This window comes from Astyanax mexicanus, chromosome 13, assembly GCF_023375975.1.
Source record: "Astyanax mexicanus isolate ESR-SI-001 chromosome 13, AstMex3_surface, whole genome shotgun sequence".
NCBI lineage: Eukaryota > Metazoa > Chordata > Actinopteri > Characiformes > Acestrorhamphidae > Astyanax > Astyanax mexicanus.
Genome location: NC_064420.1, coordinates 47,358,919 through 47,376,183, shown reverse-complemented (window position 1 = coordinate 47,376,183; position 17,265 = coordinate 47,358,919). Strand labels below are relative to the sequence as shown.

Here is a 17,265-nt window from a genome sequence, read left to right as displayed (position 1 = left end):
TCAGGCATGTGGGCGTTACTTTCACTTTACTGCTGTTTACTAAAGTTGAGTTACACTTTCATATTTGTCACAAGCTTCCTCACGCTCCCGCCTATGAACTTCTCAAACATACTGTAAGTAGAAACAACCCTCAAACTCTCTCTCTATCATTTCATAATGACTTTTACTTACAGATTTAAAATGTTCTGTATTGTAGACTAGAACTAAAGTCATCCAAACTATGAAGAAAAACATATGGAATTATTTAATCAACAAAAAAGTGTTAAACAAACCAGAATATGTTTTTATATTTTAAATTGATTTTATGATTAGATGACTTTTAGGCTTTGCACATCTTGGTATTTTCTCAGTCAGCTATATGAGGTGGATTACTTGAATTTCTTGTCTCTTAATAAAGTGTTTGAGAGCATCAGTTAAAGTAAAGTAGTGAAGAGTTAGAGTTACAGGTATACAGTGAATAGTGAATATTTGAGTAATGTTCTAATCCAGATTATGACAAAAACTACTCAACTAAGTAAAAAATAATAATTCTTTAAGAAATAAAGGTCAGGCAATCCAAAAAGAAGAACTTCAAAAACTTTAAAAGTATCCTCAAGTGCTGTTACCGCAGAGACCAGCCAGAACATTAAAATGATGAAACTAGCTCTCATCAGGACCACCCTAGGAGAGGAAGAGTAAGAGTTTCCTCTGTTGTACAGGATAAGTTCTTCAGAGTTACCAGCCTCAGAAACCACAAGTTTAAAACAGCTCCCCAGATAAGAGCATCTAGATGCTTCTTCACACAGTATTTTGGTTTGTTTAACACTTTTAAGTTACTACATGATTCTTTATGTGTTCCTTCATAATCTGAATCACTTCAGTATCCATTTACTATGTAGAAAAAAATTATAAAAAACATTAAATAAGAAGGTGTGTCCAAACTTTTGACTGGTAACGTATTTTTAAATGACTCATTAGTATTATACAGGCCAAATTAAATATTTAGATGGTTGAAAATGAATTAAACAGAGGTAAACACAGCATGGTTGCATGTTTTCACATTAAAACTGGTAAATAGGAGTATCACTTTTATACGGTTACATTTAAAATGTTTTAACACCTTGTTATTTGTTGTATGCTTTGAAATCATGGGTATTAATAAGAGTTTATCCTTCTTTTGTTGGAGTAACTGTCTTTACTGTCTGGAGAAAACTATACTAGATGCTGTGGAGCTCTGCTTTGAGGATTTGGTTGCATTTAGTAACAAGAGCAAGAATTATTGAGGTCAGGATGTTGGATGATCACCATCCCATCCCACCATATCCCCATATCAATAACTCATCCCCAACTCAATAACCCATCCCCAACTCAATAACCCATCCCCAACTCAATAACTCATCCACAACTCAAAAACTCATCCCTGACTCAATAGCTCATCCCTAACTCAATAACTCATCCCAAACTCAATAAATCATGCCCAAACTAATAACTCATCCCCAACTCAGTAATTTATCTCCAATTCAGTAACTCATGCCTGACTCAATAGCTCTTCCCTAACTCAATAACTCATCCCCAATTTAATAACTCATGTTTTTTCTATATGTAAAAATGTGTTTATTTAGAGTAAAGTAGTGACACAAATGGTATGTTATATTAATATTAACTCTTCTATTGGCTATTAGATAAGTCCAATGGATGTCCAGCAGAACCCAGACCACTGTGCTATAGAGCTCGGGTATCTAGATTCCTCAGAAGAGGATGAGGAAGAAGATGAAGAGCTCCCACAACAAGAGTTCCTCTGCCACTGCTGCTATCAGGTCCTGGTGGACCCCACCACCCTCACCTGTGGGCACACCTTCTGCCGCCACTGCCTGGCCCAGTGTTTTCTGACCTCGCTCAAAAAGGAGTGTCCAGAGTGCCGCCAGATCTGGTGGAGCTTCCCTAAGATCAACATTTTATTCAGGTAAGCAGATATCTCACTTCTCCTGCAGCTCCCGTGACTCTCACATGTATACAGTTGTGTTCCAAATGATTCAACCTCCACTGCAGTAAAGTGTTTTAGCAAGTTTATTCTGGCGTCACATCAATGTCAAAAGTCAAGGCCGCAAAAATACCAGGTGAATTACCTGTAGCAGCGGTTTGTGCTCGAGTTTTGAAGGGGGTGGTTTTGAAAGTTTGGGGGTGGGGCCAGGGTCACCTCCATCAGCAAACACTATTGGCTGATATCTCCAGGGTTTGTAACGGACCTCCTACCTCCACGAGCCGGAGGAGGGCGGGAAAAGAAGGAAGGCAGGAGAGTTAGCTAGCTGGCTATGCTAACATCCAAACAACCCGCCCTCTGGCTCTGTCTGCCCGGGTTTGGTGCTTATAGCCACTGGTGCTGTTGGCCCAGAGAGCTGGTTGCTCCAGGCACTAACCCAAGCAAACAGAGCCAGTCGCTCCGGGCACTAAACTCGGGTTAACAGCGTCGGACAGTGGGTTGTTTGGATGTTAGCATAGCCAGCTAGCTAACTCTCCTGCCGTCCTTCTCTCCCCTCCCTCCTCCGGCTCGTGGAGGTAGGCGGTCCGTCAAAAACCCTGGAGATATCAGCCAATAGCATTCGCTGAGGGAGGTGACCCTGACCCCGCCCCCAAACTGTCAAAACCACCCCTTTCAAAACTCGAGCGCAAAAAAACTCAGTCGAGAGCAAAATTTTCTTCAGCGCACACACAATTCACTTTTTTTTGCTCGCTAGTTTCACATTTGTGCTCACGAGAAGTTAATTTACACACGCAAAATGTTAAAACGTGCTGGTTAATTTTTTTCACATGGTATTTTTGCGCCCCCGACTTGCATTTTTGCGTCCTCGGCATTGATGTGACGCCATAGTTTAACACTTATTTTTTTTTATCTTTTTCACAATCAGATCCAATAAGGACTTAAATTACAACTATATTTACTTTAAATTCCTCATTGACAAAATTATTCAACTCTTAGTTAGTCACATACAACATTAATACATAGTAATAATGTCCTTCTGACATCAAGCAGAGATTAACACAAGTTTCTTGCAGCAATCACCAGGTATTGTAGCCGATTGTTTATGGGCACAGGCCTCCAGTTCTTCAACATTCTTGGGCTTTTATGTTGCAACTGCCTTCTTCAAGTCCTAGCAGAGATTTTTATGGGATTTAAAGGTCTCCATCTTCAGTTCCATCGTTTTTAAATTCATTTTAAACAGTCTAGTTGTGTCTCTAGTATGAATGAATGCCATGCGAGCCGTTTTTTGTGAAAAAAAGTGCTCAGGTGTTTCTATTTAGCCCTGCTTTAGATCACTGAGTTAGTGGTCTCTGAAGAAAGACAGGTTTTGGCTCTTGCTCATGAATATACATACATGCAATTATATCAGCTCTAAAACTCAAAGGACAAAATGTTTTCAGAGATACAGCCTTAGTTATAAAGATACAGCATAGTGATAGATAAAGTAAACCCCTAAACTTTGCGTAACATCAGACTCTCCTTGCGGCTTTGATAACATTTATTTCAGCTAAACTTACGCTACTAAACTCTTTACCTTAGACTTGGTGATTCGATGCTTAGGCAGTTTAACCACATTGAAGCCCCAGAGATGCTCTATACCATATAATCCGAGGCGCGAACGGCGCCCGCTTTGCCTGGTGTTCTGTCGAGTTGAGCTACCTTGTCAAACCGTGCTTCCCTAGTGTATAGTTAAGGTCTCGTTAAAACGCGGAATCAACTGGAGATCCGTTTTAAACCTATAGTTACTTACACAAGATAGCTAACGCTAACTAGCTCTGTAAACAGAGCTGTGAGCTCCTCCATGGATCAGATCCTGAGCTGAGGCAGGAAAGGCCATGAACTCACTGGTTGACGTAGACTTCTGAGCCTTTCTGGATCAACTCGTATTTCTGAGGATTTTCTTTTATCAGCTACTGCAGACAGTGGAGGCTGAAGAACAGTTTCATATGCAGCATGCATATACAACTCCTATAGAGAGACCTATAGTATTTCACAATGAACAAGAAAAAGTGGATTTTAGCAGAAGGAGACCTTTAAGTCAGTGTTTGTGATGGCCACTTCAGAATCTTGCAGTCCTTCTTCTGCAACCAAGCCATAGTAGAATTGGAGGTATCCTTGGGATAATTGTCCTGTTGGAAGGTCCAACATCTCCGGAGCTTCAGCATAAAGTTATCCAAAAGCAGTGTGTAAGACTGGTGGAGGAGAACATGATGCCAAGATGCATGAAAACTGTGATTAAAAAACAGGGTTATTCCACCAAATATTGATTTCTGAACTCTTAAAATCTCATAAATATGAGGTCTGAAAGCTCTGCTTAATTGTTTTTTGGTAATTATAGACATTTCTCATTTTCTGCAAATAAATTCTCTAAATTACAATATTTAAATTTGGAATTTGGGAGAAATGTTGTCTGTAGTTTATAGAATAAAACAACAATGTTTATTTTACTCAAACATAAACCTATAAATATCAAAATCAGAGAAACTGATTCAGAAACTGAAGTGGTCTCTTATTTTTTCCAGAGCTGTAGATTACTCAAATAAGGCCCACAGTGTTTGAAACTACCTCCACCATGTTTGAAGGCTGTAATTTAACCTGCTAGCTCCCACTTTTAGTTATGGATCTACTTCAAAATGATTCCAATAGTATAGAAAATTAACTGTTTACCACAGCCCATGCATGAAATCATGTTTGTACGTGTGATTTTCTTTGCAGAGATCTGGTGCAGAAGCATTTTGGGGCTGATGTGGAGAAAAGGAAGCAAATCATCCAGGCTGATCCGGCCGTCGCCCAAGCTCTGCTGGTGCTAAAGCTCTCAGAGCAGGTTGAACCAGTCACAATCCGCTGCATTCGAGCTCCACCGGTGCAGTGGAGACCATGGCTGGGTACTGGTGGTCTCTTCTCTGGAGTCCTCATCGCTCTCACCATCCTCGCTGTGAGTTAAACAACCATAAATTAAAGTTGAAAGCATCAGTTGTAAAGTAGTGAAGAGGTAGAGTTACAGGTCTACAGTGAATAGCTGTATTTGAGTAATGTTCTAATCCAGATTATGAGAAGTACTAAAAAAGATTACTTAAAAATAAAGGTCAGTCAAGAGCTTTAAAAGTATCCTCAAGTGCAGTTCAAATACCATCAAAAACGTTATGATGAAACTGGGTCTCATCAGGACTGACCCAAGAAAGGAAAAGCAAGAGTTACCAGCCTTACACAAACTGTAAAGTGTCATTGTATGCTGTAATGCACACTATAGTAAATCAATATATTTTTTAGTAATTAAAATTTTTTTGTGCACTACTGTGGTGAAGGTATGTGTGTTCATATGCTTTTCACAGAATTCCTGAAATGCATCACCTGAAACACTCAGGCACTCAAAAATAAAAGTGAAAATATTGCTTCCATTATTTACCACAACCAGAGCGATGTGGGGAATCCCAATGAGGAAATATCAATCCTCTAACTGGAATGTACACTACCGTCAAAAGTTTTTACCTTTATTTTTGCCATTTAAGATCTTCAGGTCCAGTCAGTAACTGAAAAAGGTGCAAAATGAAGTGTACAACATTTTGCATTAAACATCCAGGAAAAATAAATAACTAAAACCTGTAAGAGAGAGTGCTGTAAAGTGTAATATTGGCAGTTTCCACTAACAATTGAGTGTATTATTGCAAATATACCACAGTTTCATTTTCGCTGTTTATTGAAAGGTTTTGAGTTAAAGAGGAAAAGAAAATAGGATATGTTTGGTTATAAAAACTCTGCCAGTTACAATAGTTAAAATTACTGCTCTGTTTTGTAGCTGTGCTGTTTGGTTTGTAAGCGCTGCATCATTGCTAGGTTACCTGTATGTGGCGGAGTAATACATGGAGAGCATTAACGGCTGATAATGGCACTCATAGAATGCCTTTCAGCCAATCACATTAGTATATTGTAAAAAAAAGGTAATTTACTCGTAAATAGCAATGGGAATTGAATTTAAAAATGTAAAATAGATTGTTGTGTTGATGTTTCTAATAAAGTGGCCAGTGAGTGGAGGTGTGTTTGCATGTGTTTCTAATAAAGTGGCCAACTAAGACATGTCTAAAATTGGTGTTTCTAATAAAGTGGCCAGTTAAGACATGTATTAGGTCGGTGTTTCTAATAAAGTGGCCAGTGGAAGCACACATATGAAGTTGGTGTTTCTAATTAATTGGCCAGTTCAAGCATGTATAAAGCTAGTGTATTGGTGTTTCTAATAAAGTGGCCAGTGAGTGGAGGTGTGTTTGCATATGTTTCTAATAAAGTGGCCAGTTAAGACATGTGAAAGGTTGGTGTTTCTAATAAAGTGGCCAGTTAAGACATGTGAAAAGTTGGTGTTTCTAATAAAGTGGCCAGTTAAGACACGTGAAAGGTTGGTGTTTCTAATAAAGTGGCCAGTTAAGACATGTGTTAGATTGGTGTTTCTAATAAAGTGGCCAGTTAAGACATGTATTAGCACGGTGTTTCTAATAAAGTAACCAGTTAAGACATGTCTAAGATTGGTGTTTCTAATAAAGTGGCCAGTTAAGACATATTAGCTTGGTGTTTCTAATAAAATGGCCAGTTAAGACATGTATAAGATTGGTGTTTCTAATAAAGTGGCCAGTTAAGACATGTATAAGATTGGTGTTTCTAATAAAATGGCCAGTTAAGACATGTATTAGCTTGGTGTTTCTAATAAAGTGGCCAGTTAAGACATGTCTAAGATTGGTGTTTCTAATAAAGTGGCCAGTTAAACATTTATTAGGTTGGCCAGTTAAGACTTGTGTAAGATTGGTGTTTCCATTAAAGTGGCCAGTTAAGACCTGTATTAGGTTGGTGTTTCTAATAAAGTGGACAGTTAAGACATGTATTAGGTTGGTGTTTCTAATAAAGTGGCCAATTAAGACATGTCTAAAATTGGTGTTTCCAATAAATTGACCAGTTAAAGCATATATAACGGTGGTGTGTTGGTGTTTCTTATAAAGTGGCCAGTTAATACATGTCTACGGTTGGTGTTTCTAATAAAGTGGCCAATTAATACATGTCTACGGTTGGTGATTCTAATAAAGTGGCCAGTGGGAGTATATATAAAGTTGGTGTTTCTAATAAATTGACCAGTTAAAGCATTTAGAAAGGTGATGTGTTGGTGTTACTAATAAAGTGACCAGTGAGTGGAAGTGTATTGCAGGTGTTTCTAGTAAAATGGCCAATTACAACTTGTATAAGGTTGGTGTTTCCAATAAAGTGGCCAGTAATTCAACTAATAAAGTATATATTTTTTGTAATAAAATGTTTAATTACGGTGTTTGGTGCTGTTAGGCGGTGTTTCTGGTGTTTCACTGGAGCGGTGGGGATTCGAAGGTGGAGCTGCTGGTGAAGAAGCCGCTGGGGGCGTGGTCAACGGAGGAGGTGAACATGTGGATGGAGAATCTGGGGGCGTGGGCTTCTCCATACAGAGACACCTTCAGCAGGGAACAGGTTAACGGCAGGTACAGCACCACCATAATAGTTCATATATATGTGTGTTTATATGTGTTGTATGTGTTTTCTCTTAGTTATATTTGTGTGTGTGTGTGTGTGTTAGATTGCTGAATGTACTTTCAGAGCAGGACTTACTGAAGCCTCCCTACAGTATAGTAAATCAGCTCCATAGACGTGCTCTGCTGAAGGAGGTGCAGATTGTGCAGGAACTGGGCTTTAAACGTCCTCAGACTCTCTGGGAATATAAGGTATTTATACAAGCATGCAAAAATTAGGACATGAAAACGCTTGTATTTTATTTATTTTTTTTTTACATATTTTATCATATGGGCAATTAATTTTCCCAAGGGGTCACATGATACACTAGGACTGCTTTTTAAAAGATCTGACCTCAGCTTGGTTCAGTGTTAATTTAATCTTAGGTTTTATATATGGTTTTGAAAAACGTTTCTGGTAAATGTAGATGTTGTAACTATAGGCAGTGAAAATGTGAAGCAGATATAGACTATATCCTATACCCATCCAAATCTCAGGTTCCAATCGCTTCCACGTCCACAGAAATATATAAAAGCAGCAGCTAGTCATGAAAACTGCTTCTACAAACATTGGTGAAAGAACAGGTTGCTCTCAGGAGCTCAGTGAACTCCAGAAGTGTTTCCCACTCCTCCATGCAGAATTCTCTCAGCTGTGTGATGCTTCATGTTCTGCATCTAGAAAGATGCTATCACATTTTCCTCAAACACTGTTTGATACACTGAATAATTGTAGCAGATCTATGATGAAGAGCTTTAGTAGTGAGGAAATTTCATGACTGGACTTGTTGCACAATTGATGCATCCTATCACAGTACCACAGTGCTGGAGTTGACTGAGCTCCTGAGAGCCTGAGACCCATTCTTTCATTACTAATATTTGTAGAAGCAGTCCCAGCATGCCTAGCTGCTGTTTTTATTAAACACCTGTGAACATGGAAAAGTGACTTGAGTTCAATGATTTGCATGCATGAGCGAATATTTTTGCCAGTATAGTCAATATAGTGTATATGCATTTGTTAGTTAATAGTAGTATAAAGTAAATGTGCATTAAAAAGTGATTGTGACAAGAAGATTGTATAAAACACTTATTATATCCAGTGTGAAACATGTGGGCTTGGCTGTTTGAGCTTTTGTTGGATTTCTGAGAAGCCCTGATATCAGATACAGGTCATGTAAGGTGAGTCTATATCACCTCATCACAGTTTCAGTTGGAGCAGCTGAGGGAAATTCTTATTACAAAATAAATAAAGTGCTGTTATCTCCAGCCATTCTTTTACCACAAGCCTTACCCCTGCCCTGCGTCACGTGACTCTAAACAGAGCAGTCACGCTTTCAGTTTGATCTGGAAAACACCAGCCAAAAATTCTGAATGGAGACAGTTTTACTTTCAGCTGATTCTCATGTGAAAACAAAGATCAAATCTAATATTTTTGTTAAAGGTCTCATTCCACCATTTTTTCATTTATGTTTTTTTGTGGGAAAAAAAGGGTTCAGGTGTTTCTATTTAGCCCTGCTTTAGATCACTGAATTAGTGGTCTCTGAAGAAAGACAGGTTTTGGCTCTTGCTCATGAATATTCATACATGCAAATATATATCGCCTCTGATTGGCTAACAGCACTGCAGCAGAGAACGCCTACCAGCCTCCCCCCACAGTCAATTTTACAGCTCTAAGACTAGGTAGTGCTAGGTAAAGTTAACCCAAAAAGTTACATTTTGTTAAACCATAAACTCTCAGGGTTGAACAGCCCCACAGCCGAGAAACGTTTTTCAAACTCTTACCTCAGGCTTGGTTATTCTGTGTTTGGGCAGCGAAGCCCCAGAATCCGCTTTATATCATAAAATCCGATGTGAACAGCACCCGCTTTGACTGGTGTTCTTTTCAGTTTTGCTGTCTTATCAAACCGTGCTTCCCTAGTGTTTAATTTAAGGTCTCGGTAAAACGCAGAATCAACCGGAGATCCGATTTAAACCTATAACTACTTACACAAGATAGCTAACGCTAAGTAGAGTAAACAGAACTGTAAGCGGCCCTGAGCCGAGGTGGGCGAGGCCATGAACTCATTGGTTGACCTAGACTTCAGAGCCTTTACTGATTCACTCGTATTTCTGAGGATTTTCTCTTATTAGCTACTACACACAATGGGGGTTGAGGAACAGTTTCATATGCAGCATCATATCCAATTTCACCAAAGTATTTTAGCCGAAGGAGACCTTTAAGGCAAATTTGAAAGTTTTTTGTTCAGTGGATAAGAACATAAATACACTGGTATGCAAAAGTTTGAGCACCACTGATACAGGATTTTCTTTTACAAATGATTTGTTCATAGATTAATTGTTTACGCCAGAGACTGTAAAAAAAGATTGACGCACTGTCGCCGTTCCCATTCATTCACTGAAAATGAAGCCAAAATCTTCCGCCATGTTGGCGATCCTGAAACCCGAGTCTGTAGAGCGCAGTAGAGACCAGAGGAGGGAGAAAGACTGTGGAGAGACAGCCTACTCATTTAAATAACTCCGCCCCTGAGGGCTGCCTCGAGGTCACAGGCTGCAGAGCGGAGCTGACGGTCTGTTATTGGTCCCGCCCATAACCAGCCCTTTTACAATAACCACACCTATTTGAATAGAGCTGAATAAAGTTTTTAAAAAACGAATTCTGTGGGGATATAAAAATTTGACAATATAAGCAGAGGTTACACTAGCTGCTGCATTTAAATAATGGAGGTAGAATTACAGTATATTAGAAAAAAACGTGATCGAAAGTTGTTCTGTTTTGCCATTGAAACCTATGGGAATGGGTGGGGTTACACAGCTTTCTGAAACCGAACAGCAGGGGGCACCCGACCTGTGATGGCTTCACTTTTGAGAGACGATGCTCTGTCCAGCTATACACAGTCTATAGTTTACGCTGCTGCAAGGGATCAAACACAGCGCAGTTAGTGTTCTCCTTCAAGCGTGTTGAGCCCCACTGATGCTGCATTATTTGCAGTCTAAAAAAATGCATTGTTGTGCCAAAAGTCTTGCTAGCTGACTTTAAAGCTTCCACTCCAGTGTGACAGCAGATTAGTACATAATTTTAAATGTGCACTGATTATTTTTTTATAATGTTAATTATTCTCTTTTATGTGAATTTCCTGCAGGCGTTACACAGAGGGAAATCTCTCTTTCTACTTCTATCCATGATCAACTCTCCCCGCCTCACCATCCTCTACATCTACGCCTTCGATTACTACGATTCATTTCTGCCCCTCATCCACATCAGCTGTCCATCCGTTACCAAGAGCTCAGATGATGGGCTCTCCTTCAGGAACCTGGTAAGCTACAGGAAAATATTCTTTAGACTGACGTGACAAGAGTGGAACGTTTTGGAAGATGTGTGTTCCGTTATATTGGGTGTAAAACTATAAAACACATAATTTCAGAAAAAGAACATCATACTGACTGTAGTAAAACATGGTGGTGGTAGTGTTGTGATGGTCTGGGGCTGCTGGACAACTTGCTGTATTAGATGGAATCAGGAATTCTGCTGTTTACCAGACAATCCTGAAGGAGAATATCCGACCATCTGTTCCTTAGCAACCTCAAGCTCAGGAATACTTGGGTTCTGCAGCAGGACAATGACCCAAAGCACACAGACAAAAGTCCACCTCTGAATGGTTTAAAATATAAAACTAAGTGAGGGTTTTGGAGTGGCCTAGTCAAAGTCTTATTGAGATGCTGTGGATGATCTTAAACAGGATGTTTATGCTGGAAAATCCTCCAATGTGTCTGAATTAAAACAATTGTGTAAAGAAGAGAGGAACAAAATTCCTCCACAGAGATGTGAAAGACTCGTTGTCAGTTATCAGTAAAGCTTGATTGCAGTTGTTGCCGCCAAGAGAGACACAACTAAGTTATTAGATTTAGGGGGCAAACACATTTCACACAGGGCTAGACTGGTTTGAATAGATTTGTATGTAGAGTATGTATATATATATATGTATGAATGTACTGTATGTTTGGGGGTGGATGGATTAAACAATGGATGGATTAAAATAAATCGTAATTACAAAACTCTAAAGGCTTTTAATTTGAAATGGTGAGAGAGAAATAAGGAAGACAGGGATAAGAGATAGAGAGATATATGTAGTGTATGTAAAATAAACTAATCAGCATATCACTTGCCTTACATGCTCTTTAAGAGCCAGGTGCTTTCTGATATTGGTGGATTGCTATTTTAACAGCGCAGCTACCTATATGTGTCCAACGCTTCCCAGCAGAGGAAACTGACCTGCTCTTTAAAGCTGTGACCTATATCAACCTATATTTTGTATGGATGTAAAATAATGTAATTTAAATTTGTATTCTGTTTATGGTTGATGTAAAAGTTGGGTTTGTGCACTTTTGTGTTGGGGATGTGATGTACCTGTGTTGACAATTCACTGCCAAGATAGCAATGAACGTCTGACTGTTGACGTCTGTCTAGGTTCTATTCAGTCAGTGGTGCACCTGTGTTTTCTGTTGCCAAGATAGCAATACACCAGAAATTTACCTGAACACACCTCATTTCCAGACCAACACACCCATCAGCATACATATATTCACAAACACATGTAAAAAAAGGCATGTAAATATAAGATTGGCGGCGTTTAAGATAGCAATGAGCATCACAACACACCTTGTGCAGAGTGTACAATAGGACTTTTAGTATTCTTTAAGCACTAATGATATCCTGTTATATTATGCATTATTATGCATTATATTATGCATTATTATCCTGTTATATATATATGTTATAAATGCATATAAGTGTTTGAAATGTGAACATTTCAGGAGTTAAATTTGAAAAATATATTTAAAGTTTAATGTAACCTGGTTGCCCTCTTGTGGACTACAGCAGGAACCTCCAGACTGGGCACAGTGGGCGGAGTTCCTGGTGAAGCTCTGCCTCCTGCCCTATCAGCTGCTGGCAGACTTTGCGTGGGATTGGCTGGACGTTCATTACTGGACGTCACTCTTCGTCATCTGGAACGCCTTCCTGCTGACCCTGCGGGAAGCCCGCCTACTGAGGCTCCTGTGGGGCCGCACTGACCTCAGGTAAAAGTCAAAAGTTTGGACACACTTTCTCATTTAATGTTTTTATTTATTCAGTTTACTTTCCTAAGTTGTAAATAAATATTGAAGTGGTTCAGACTATGAAGGAACACATAAGGGATCATGTAGTTACTTAAAAACAGTGTTAAAAAAACCAAAATACAAAATACTCTGTGAAAAAGCATTTAGGTGCTCTTATCTGGGGAGCTGTTAACTTGATGAATTATCCTGTGCAACAGAGGTAATTCTTGAATTCTTGCTCTTCCTTTCCTGGGGTGGTCCTGATAAGAGCCATTTCCATCATTATAAGGTTTTTGATGGTCTTTGCAATGACTACACTTAGGGATACTTTCATTCTTCAGTATTTTTTCTTTACTTAATTAATAGTTCTTTCCATAACATGGATTAGAACAGGGGTGTCCAAACTATGGCCCGCAGACTATTTGTGGCCCGTTTCCTTTTTATAGAATGGCCCGCGAAGTGTTTTAGAAATAAAATGAAAGTTGGCTGCTTTTAAGCAGGTTTTTATAATGTGAGATTCAAAGTTTTAACACTAGCTGTCACGTTAAAATCTAAAGTCTCAAATCTAAAATGCTCCTCATCTCCTTTCCTTCCTTCATTATGCCTTCGTTAATGTTCCTGAGCTTTTGGGAAAACATGGCAGCTCCAAAGAAACAGAAAATAGACAGCAAATACAGCCAATTCCAGGCAAAAATTACCAACTTTTCACTGAGCTCAGAGGGAAGTGTGTATGTTTAATTCGTTAGAAATCAGTTGCTGTAAGGAGCCTAGTGGTCCAGCAGTCTAAAGCGCTGCCACTATAAGCAGGAGGTCGCAGGTTTGAACCACCGCTCATGCAGCTTTGCCATCAAGCTGCCGGCGCTCAGAGGGAGCACAATTGGCCCTGCTCCCTCCAGGTGGGTACAGTAGTAGATGGCGCTCTCTCCCCACATCACTCCTACGGTGATGTCTGCAGCACAGGGCGTCTGTAAGCTGATGTATCAGAACCGAGTCGCTGCACTTTCCTCCGAGCGCGCTGTGATGCTACAGCTCAGCAGCAGCTCGAAAAGAAGCGGTGGCTGACTTCACTTGTATCGGAGGAAGCATGTGTTAGTCTTCACCCTCCTGGTGTGTTGGGGCATTACTAGTGATAGGGGGAGTCCTAATGAGTGGGTTGGGTAATTGGCCGTGTAAATTGGGGAGAAAATGGGAAAAATTTGAAATATAAAAAAAAAAAAAAAAAATCAGTTGCTGTAATGAAGGAGTATAGTAATAATAATTAAGAGACATTATGAAACGAAACATCAATTTGAAAAATCGTAAGTTGTCAAGAAAGTAATCAAGAAAATGTATTATTATATTATTATAAGTAGTATATTTCATCATTTATTTTATTACAGAGACTGTGGCCCATGACTGCACATATATTTCTCTCTCTGGCCCCCAACAAGAAAAGCTTGGACACTGGATTAGAACATTACTCAAATATTCACTATTCACTGTATACCTGTAACTCTACCTCTTCACTACTTTACTTTAACTGATGCTCTCAAACAGAAACTGTAAAAAAGATGAACGCTGTGTCGCCGTTCCCATTCATTCAATAAAAATGAAGCTAAAATCTTCCTCCATGTTGGTGATCCTGAAACCCGAGTCTGCGCAGTAGAGTCCAGAGGAGGGAGAAAGACTGTGGAGAGACAGCCTACTCATTTACATAACCCCGCCCCTGAGGGCTGCCTCGAGGTCACAGGCTGCAGAGCAGAGCGGAGCTGACGGTCTATTATTGGTCCCGCCCATAACCAGCCCTTTTACAATAAACCACAGCTTTTTTGAATAGAGCTGAATAATGTTTTAAAAAACGGGATATAAAAAATTTACAATATAAGCAGAGGTTACACTAGCTGCTACATTTAAATAAAGGAGGTAGAATTACAGTATATTAGAAAAAAAATGTGATTGAATGTTGTCTGTTTTGCCATTGAAACCTATGGGGATGGGTGGGGTTACACAGCTTTCTACAACCAAACAGCAGGGGGCGCCCGACCTGTGGTGGCTTCACTTTTGAGAGACGATGCTCTGTCCAGCTATACACAGTCTATGCTCTCAAACACTTTATTAAGAGACATTAAATTCAAGTAATTAACTTTTGATGAGTTCAGCACAGCTGTTAACTGAAAGAGCTGAATTCCAGGGGACTCTACCTAATAAAGCTGTTCATCTTAGTTGATTCATTAAGAGGGTTTTAATTCGAAGAATCTAAAATATAAAAAGAATTCTCGATTGTTTAACACTTTTTTGTTTATTAACTAATCCTATTTTTTTTTCTTCATAGTTTGGATGACTGTTGTATTAATCTACATGCATAATCTACAATTTTAACTGGTACAGTACAAACTGCATGCAGAGTTTTACAGGTCATTAATTAAATGTCTTTGTGTGTGTTTGAATTTCAGGTCAGTATTAAAAATGGCCGGCTGGCACGTGTTGGGCACAGCGTTGGGGTGGTTGAACTGGATCATCCTTTGGCCTTTCGTTCCTCAGTTTGTGTGTAACTTGTTCTTTTACTGGGCGCTCTACTTCCTCCCCCTTAACAACACCTTCACACTCATACAGGTCATGTGTCCACATATACTCCGAGGACCCTAATACACACACACAAGTACACACACTCTCACAGTGCAGTAGGACTAGAAAAAATGGTGAAAAGAGTTCAAATAGTTCCATTGCTGCTCTGTTTGTAGCTGTGCTGTTTGGCTTGTAAGCGCTGCATCGTTGCTAGGTTACCTGCATGTGGCGGAGTAATACTGTACATGGAGGGCTTCGGTTACAGTGCATTACCAACTGATAATGTCACTCATAAAAGGCCTCTCAGCCAATCACATTGCAGGGTCTTAACTAACTGTGGTATAATAATCGATATATCTCAAAGCTCTTTAAAAAAGTTGTTTATTTGGTTGTTTAAAGCATTATTTCTTCTGGAAAGCTCTGAAAAGTCTGAAGAAACTGCTGGAATTGTGTGAAATTATGTCGTATTTTGTTTAAAAGAAAAGTCTAGCAGATAATAATCTCTCACCAAGAGGTACACTACCCAAAATCAGCTTCTGAGGGCCTTCCTAAATATCAATTTGTCAAATTTTGTGGATGTTCTTAGAACATTAAATAACAGCATTTATTGGTTAAGTCGCTGTAACGTCACTTGTGTCTGTGTTTTAATTTAATCGTTTTAGGAATGTTACTTTTAACGTTTGTATAATATTAAAATTCACCTAGCTGGAAACGTTATGTGAGCAGTGCAAGCACGGTTAGCAGCACTTAGCGCTAGTAAATGCTGCCCGATAGGCTGCCCGACACAGGGTGCTATCAGCTTGCAGTTCTTCCCACGTAACTTGTTTTAACAAGGCAAACAAACAGACTACTTTACTTTACATTAACTGTAAAGAAAAACACTGGGGGTTATTAGCATCGAAGGGGGGGGGGGGGCTTGCAGAATGGTAAAAAATAATTAATGAATGTGTAATTTTAGATGAAAAATTCTATCATCTCCCATTTAAATAAATAGAAATAGGCAGGGTTAAAAGTTATACCGGAGCCAGCCACCAGAGAGCGTAAGAGACTTAGAAGCTTCACTTTTTAGCTGTTGTCATCCTGTCCATACTTGTATAGAGTCTATGCTCTGAACTGCAAAAGAGCTAGCACTGTGGTTAGCGGCTAATGCTAATGCTGCTGCACCCAGCCTTAGTGCTGGAGAAACTTTACTAAAAACTCATCCTTATAACTCTGTATTTCAGAGGCTTTACTGCTCCTTAATACCTGACTGGTAGATTTCATTCATATATTCATATATTCCCCTACAGTGCACATTAAATAAAAATGTACAGGATGATGATTTCAGGTGCATTATGTAGATACTAATGTAAGACTTTTTTTATGTGAATTTGTACATACTTATTATTGAATATCTTTAACAATCCAACAGAAAAATATTCAAGCTATTTTCAGGTGATTTTGTGACAAAGGATTCTTCTTATTTTTATAATTGTAGAAATTGTACATATCCGAAATTAACATTTTATAGCATTAATACAACTTTTTTCATATGTCATTTACAGAGGTGGAAAAAGTACTGAAAATTTGTAATTGAGTAAAAGTACCTTTACTTTGCTAAAATTCTACTCAAGTAAAAGAACACATCTAAAAATCTACTCGAGTAAAAGTAAAAAAGTACTCAATTTGAAAATGTACTTTGAGTAAAAGTTACATAGTTACTTTTAAATATTTGATGTAAAAAAGCAAAACAAATCATAAATTAGCTCTGTCCGGCGGGGCACATTTTGTATTGCATGAGGACGTTATTGCCTCAATATTCCACGCACGAGCATCTGTGCCAATTTTTTATTTTTTAATTTAATTTAAAAAAAATTTCTCAGCATTTAATTTTTTTACTCAGTAATGGGGAGTTTTCCAATGTAGTGAAGTAAACACTTGTGTCAAAATGTGCTTGAGTAAAAGTGAAATTACCTATTTTAATGTTTTTTTTAATACTTTAAACATTACAAATTACTCATAAAATCTACTCAATTACAATAATGTGAGTAAATGTAATTCATTACTTTCCACCTCTGGTCATTTATCGGTTGGAGGTTGAGGGAGCGTCTGCATACGGGTTCTGAACTTTTGAAGAAA

General features: G+C 38.8%; 1 protein-coding gene across 1 annotated transcript; it reads left to right on the top strand.

Moving 5' to 3' along the window:
- The first annotated feature begins 30 nt into the window (after nt 1-30).
- Nucleotides 31-16,420, top strand: LOC103026904 (bifunctional apoptosis regulator-like). Its single transcript, XM_007246082.3, has 8 exons — nt 31-113; nt 1,662-1,942; nt 4,715-4,934; nt 7,316-7,485; nt 7,581-7,725; nt 10,650-10,823; nt 12,386-12,585; nt 15,036-16,420. Exons 2-8 carry the CDS (start codon nt 1,671-1,673, stop codon nt 15,226-15,228), a joined length of 1,374 nt encoding a protein of 457 aa, XP_007246144.2. The 5' UTR covers nt 31-113; nt 1,662-1,670; the 3' UTR covers nt 15,229-16,420.
- The last annotated feature ends 845 nt before the right edge of the window (nt 16,421-17,265 follow it).

Coding starts and splice junctions, on each gene's coding strand:
- LOC103026904 (XM_007246082.3), top strand. CDS start 1,671: ATGGATGTCCAGCAGAACCCAGACCACTGTGCTATAGAGCTCGGGTAT. Junction 4,935..7,315: donor TCGCTCTCACCATCCTCGCT/GTGAGTTAAACA, acceptor TGGTGCTGTTAG/GCGGTGTTTCTGGTGTTTCA. Junction 10,824..12,385: donor GGCTCTCCTTCAGGAACCTG/GTAAGCTACAGG, acceptor TGTGGACTACAG/CAGGAACCTCCAGACTGGGC.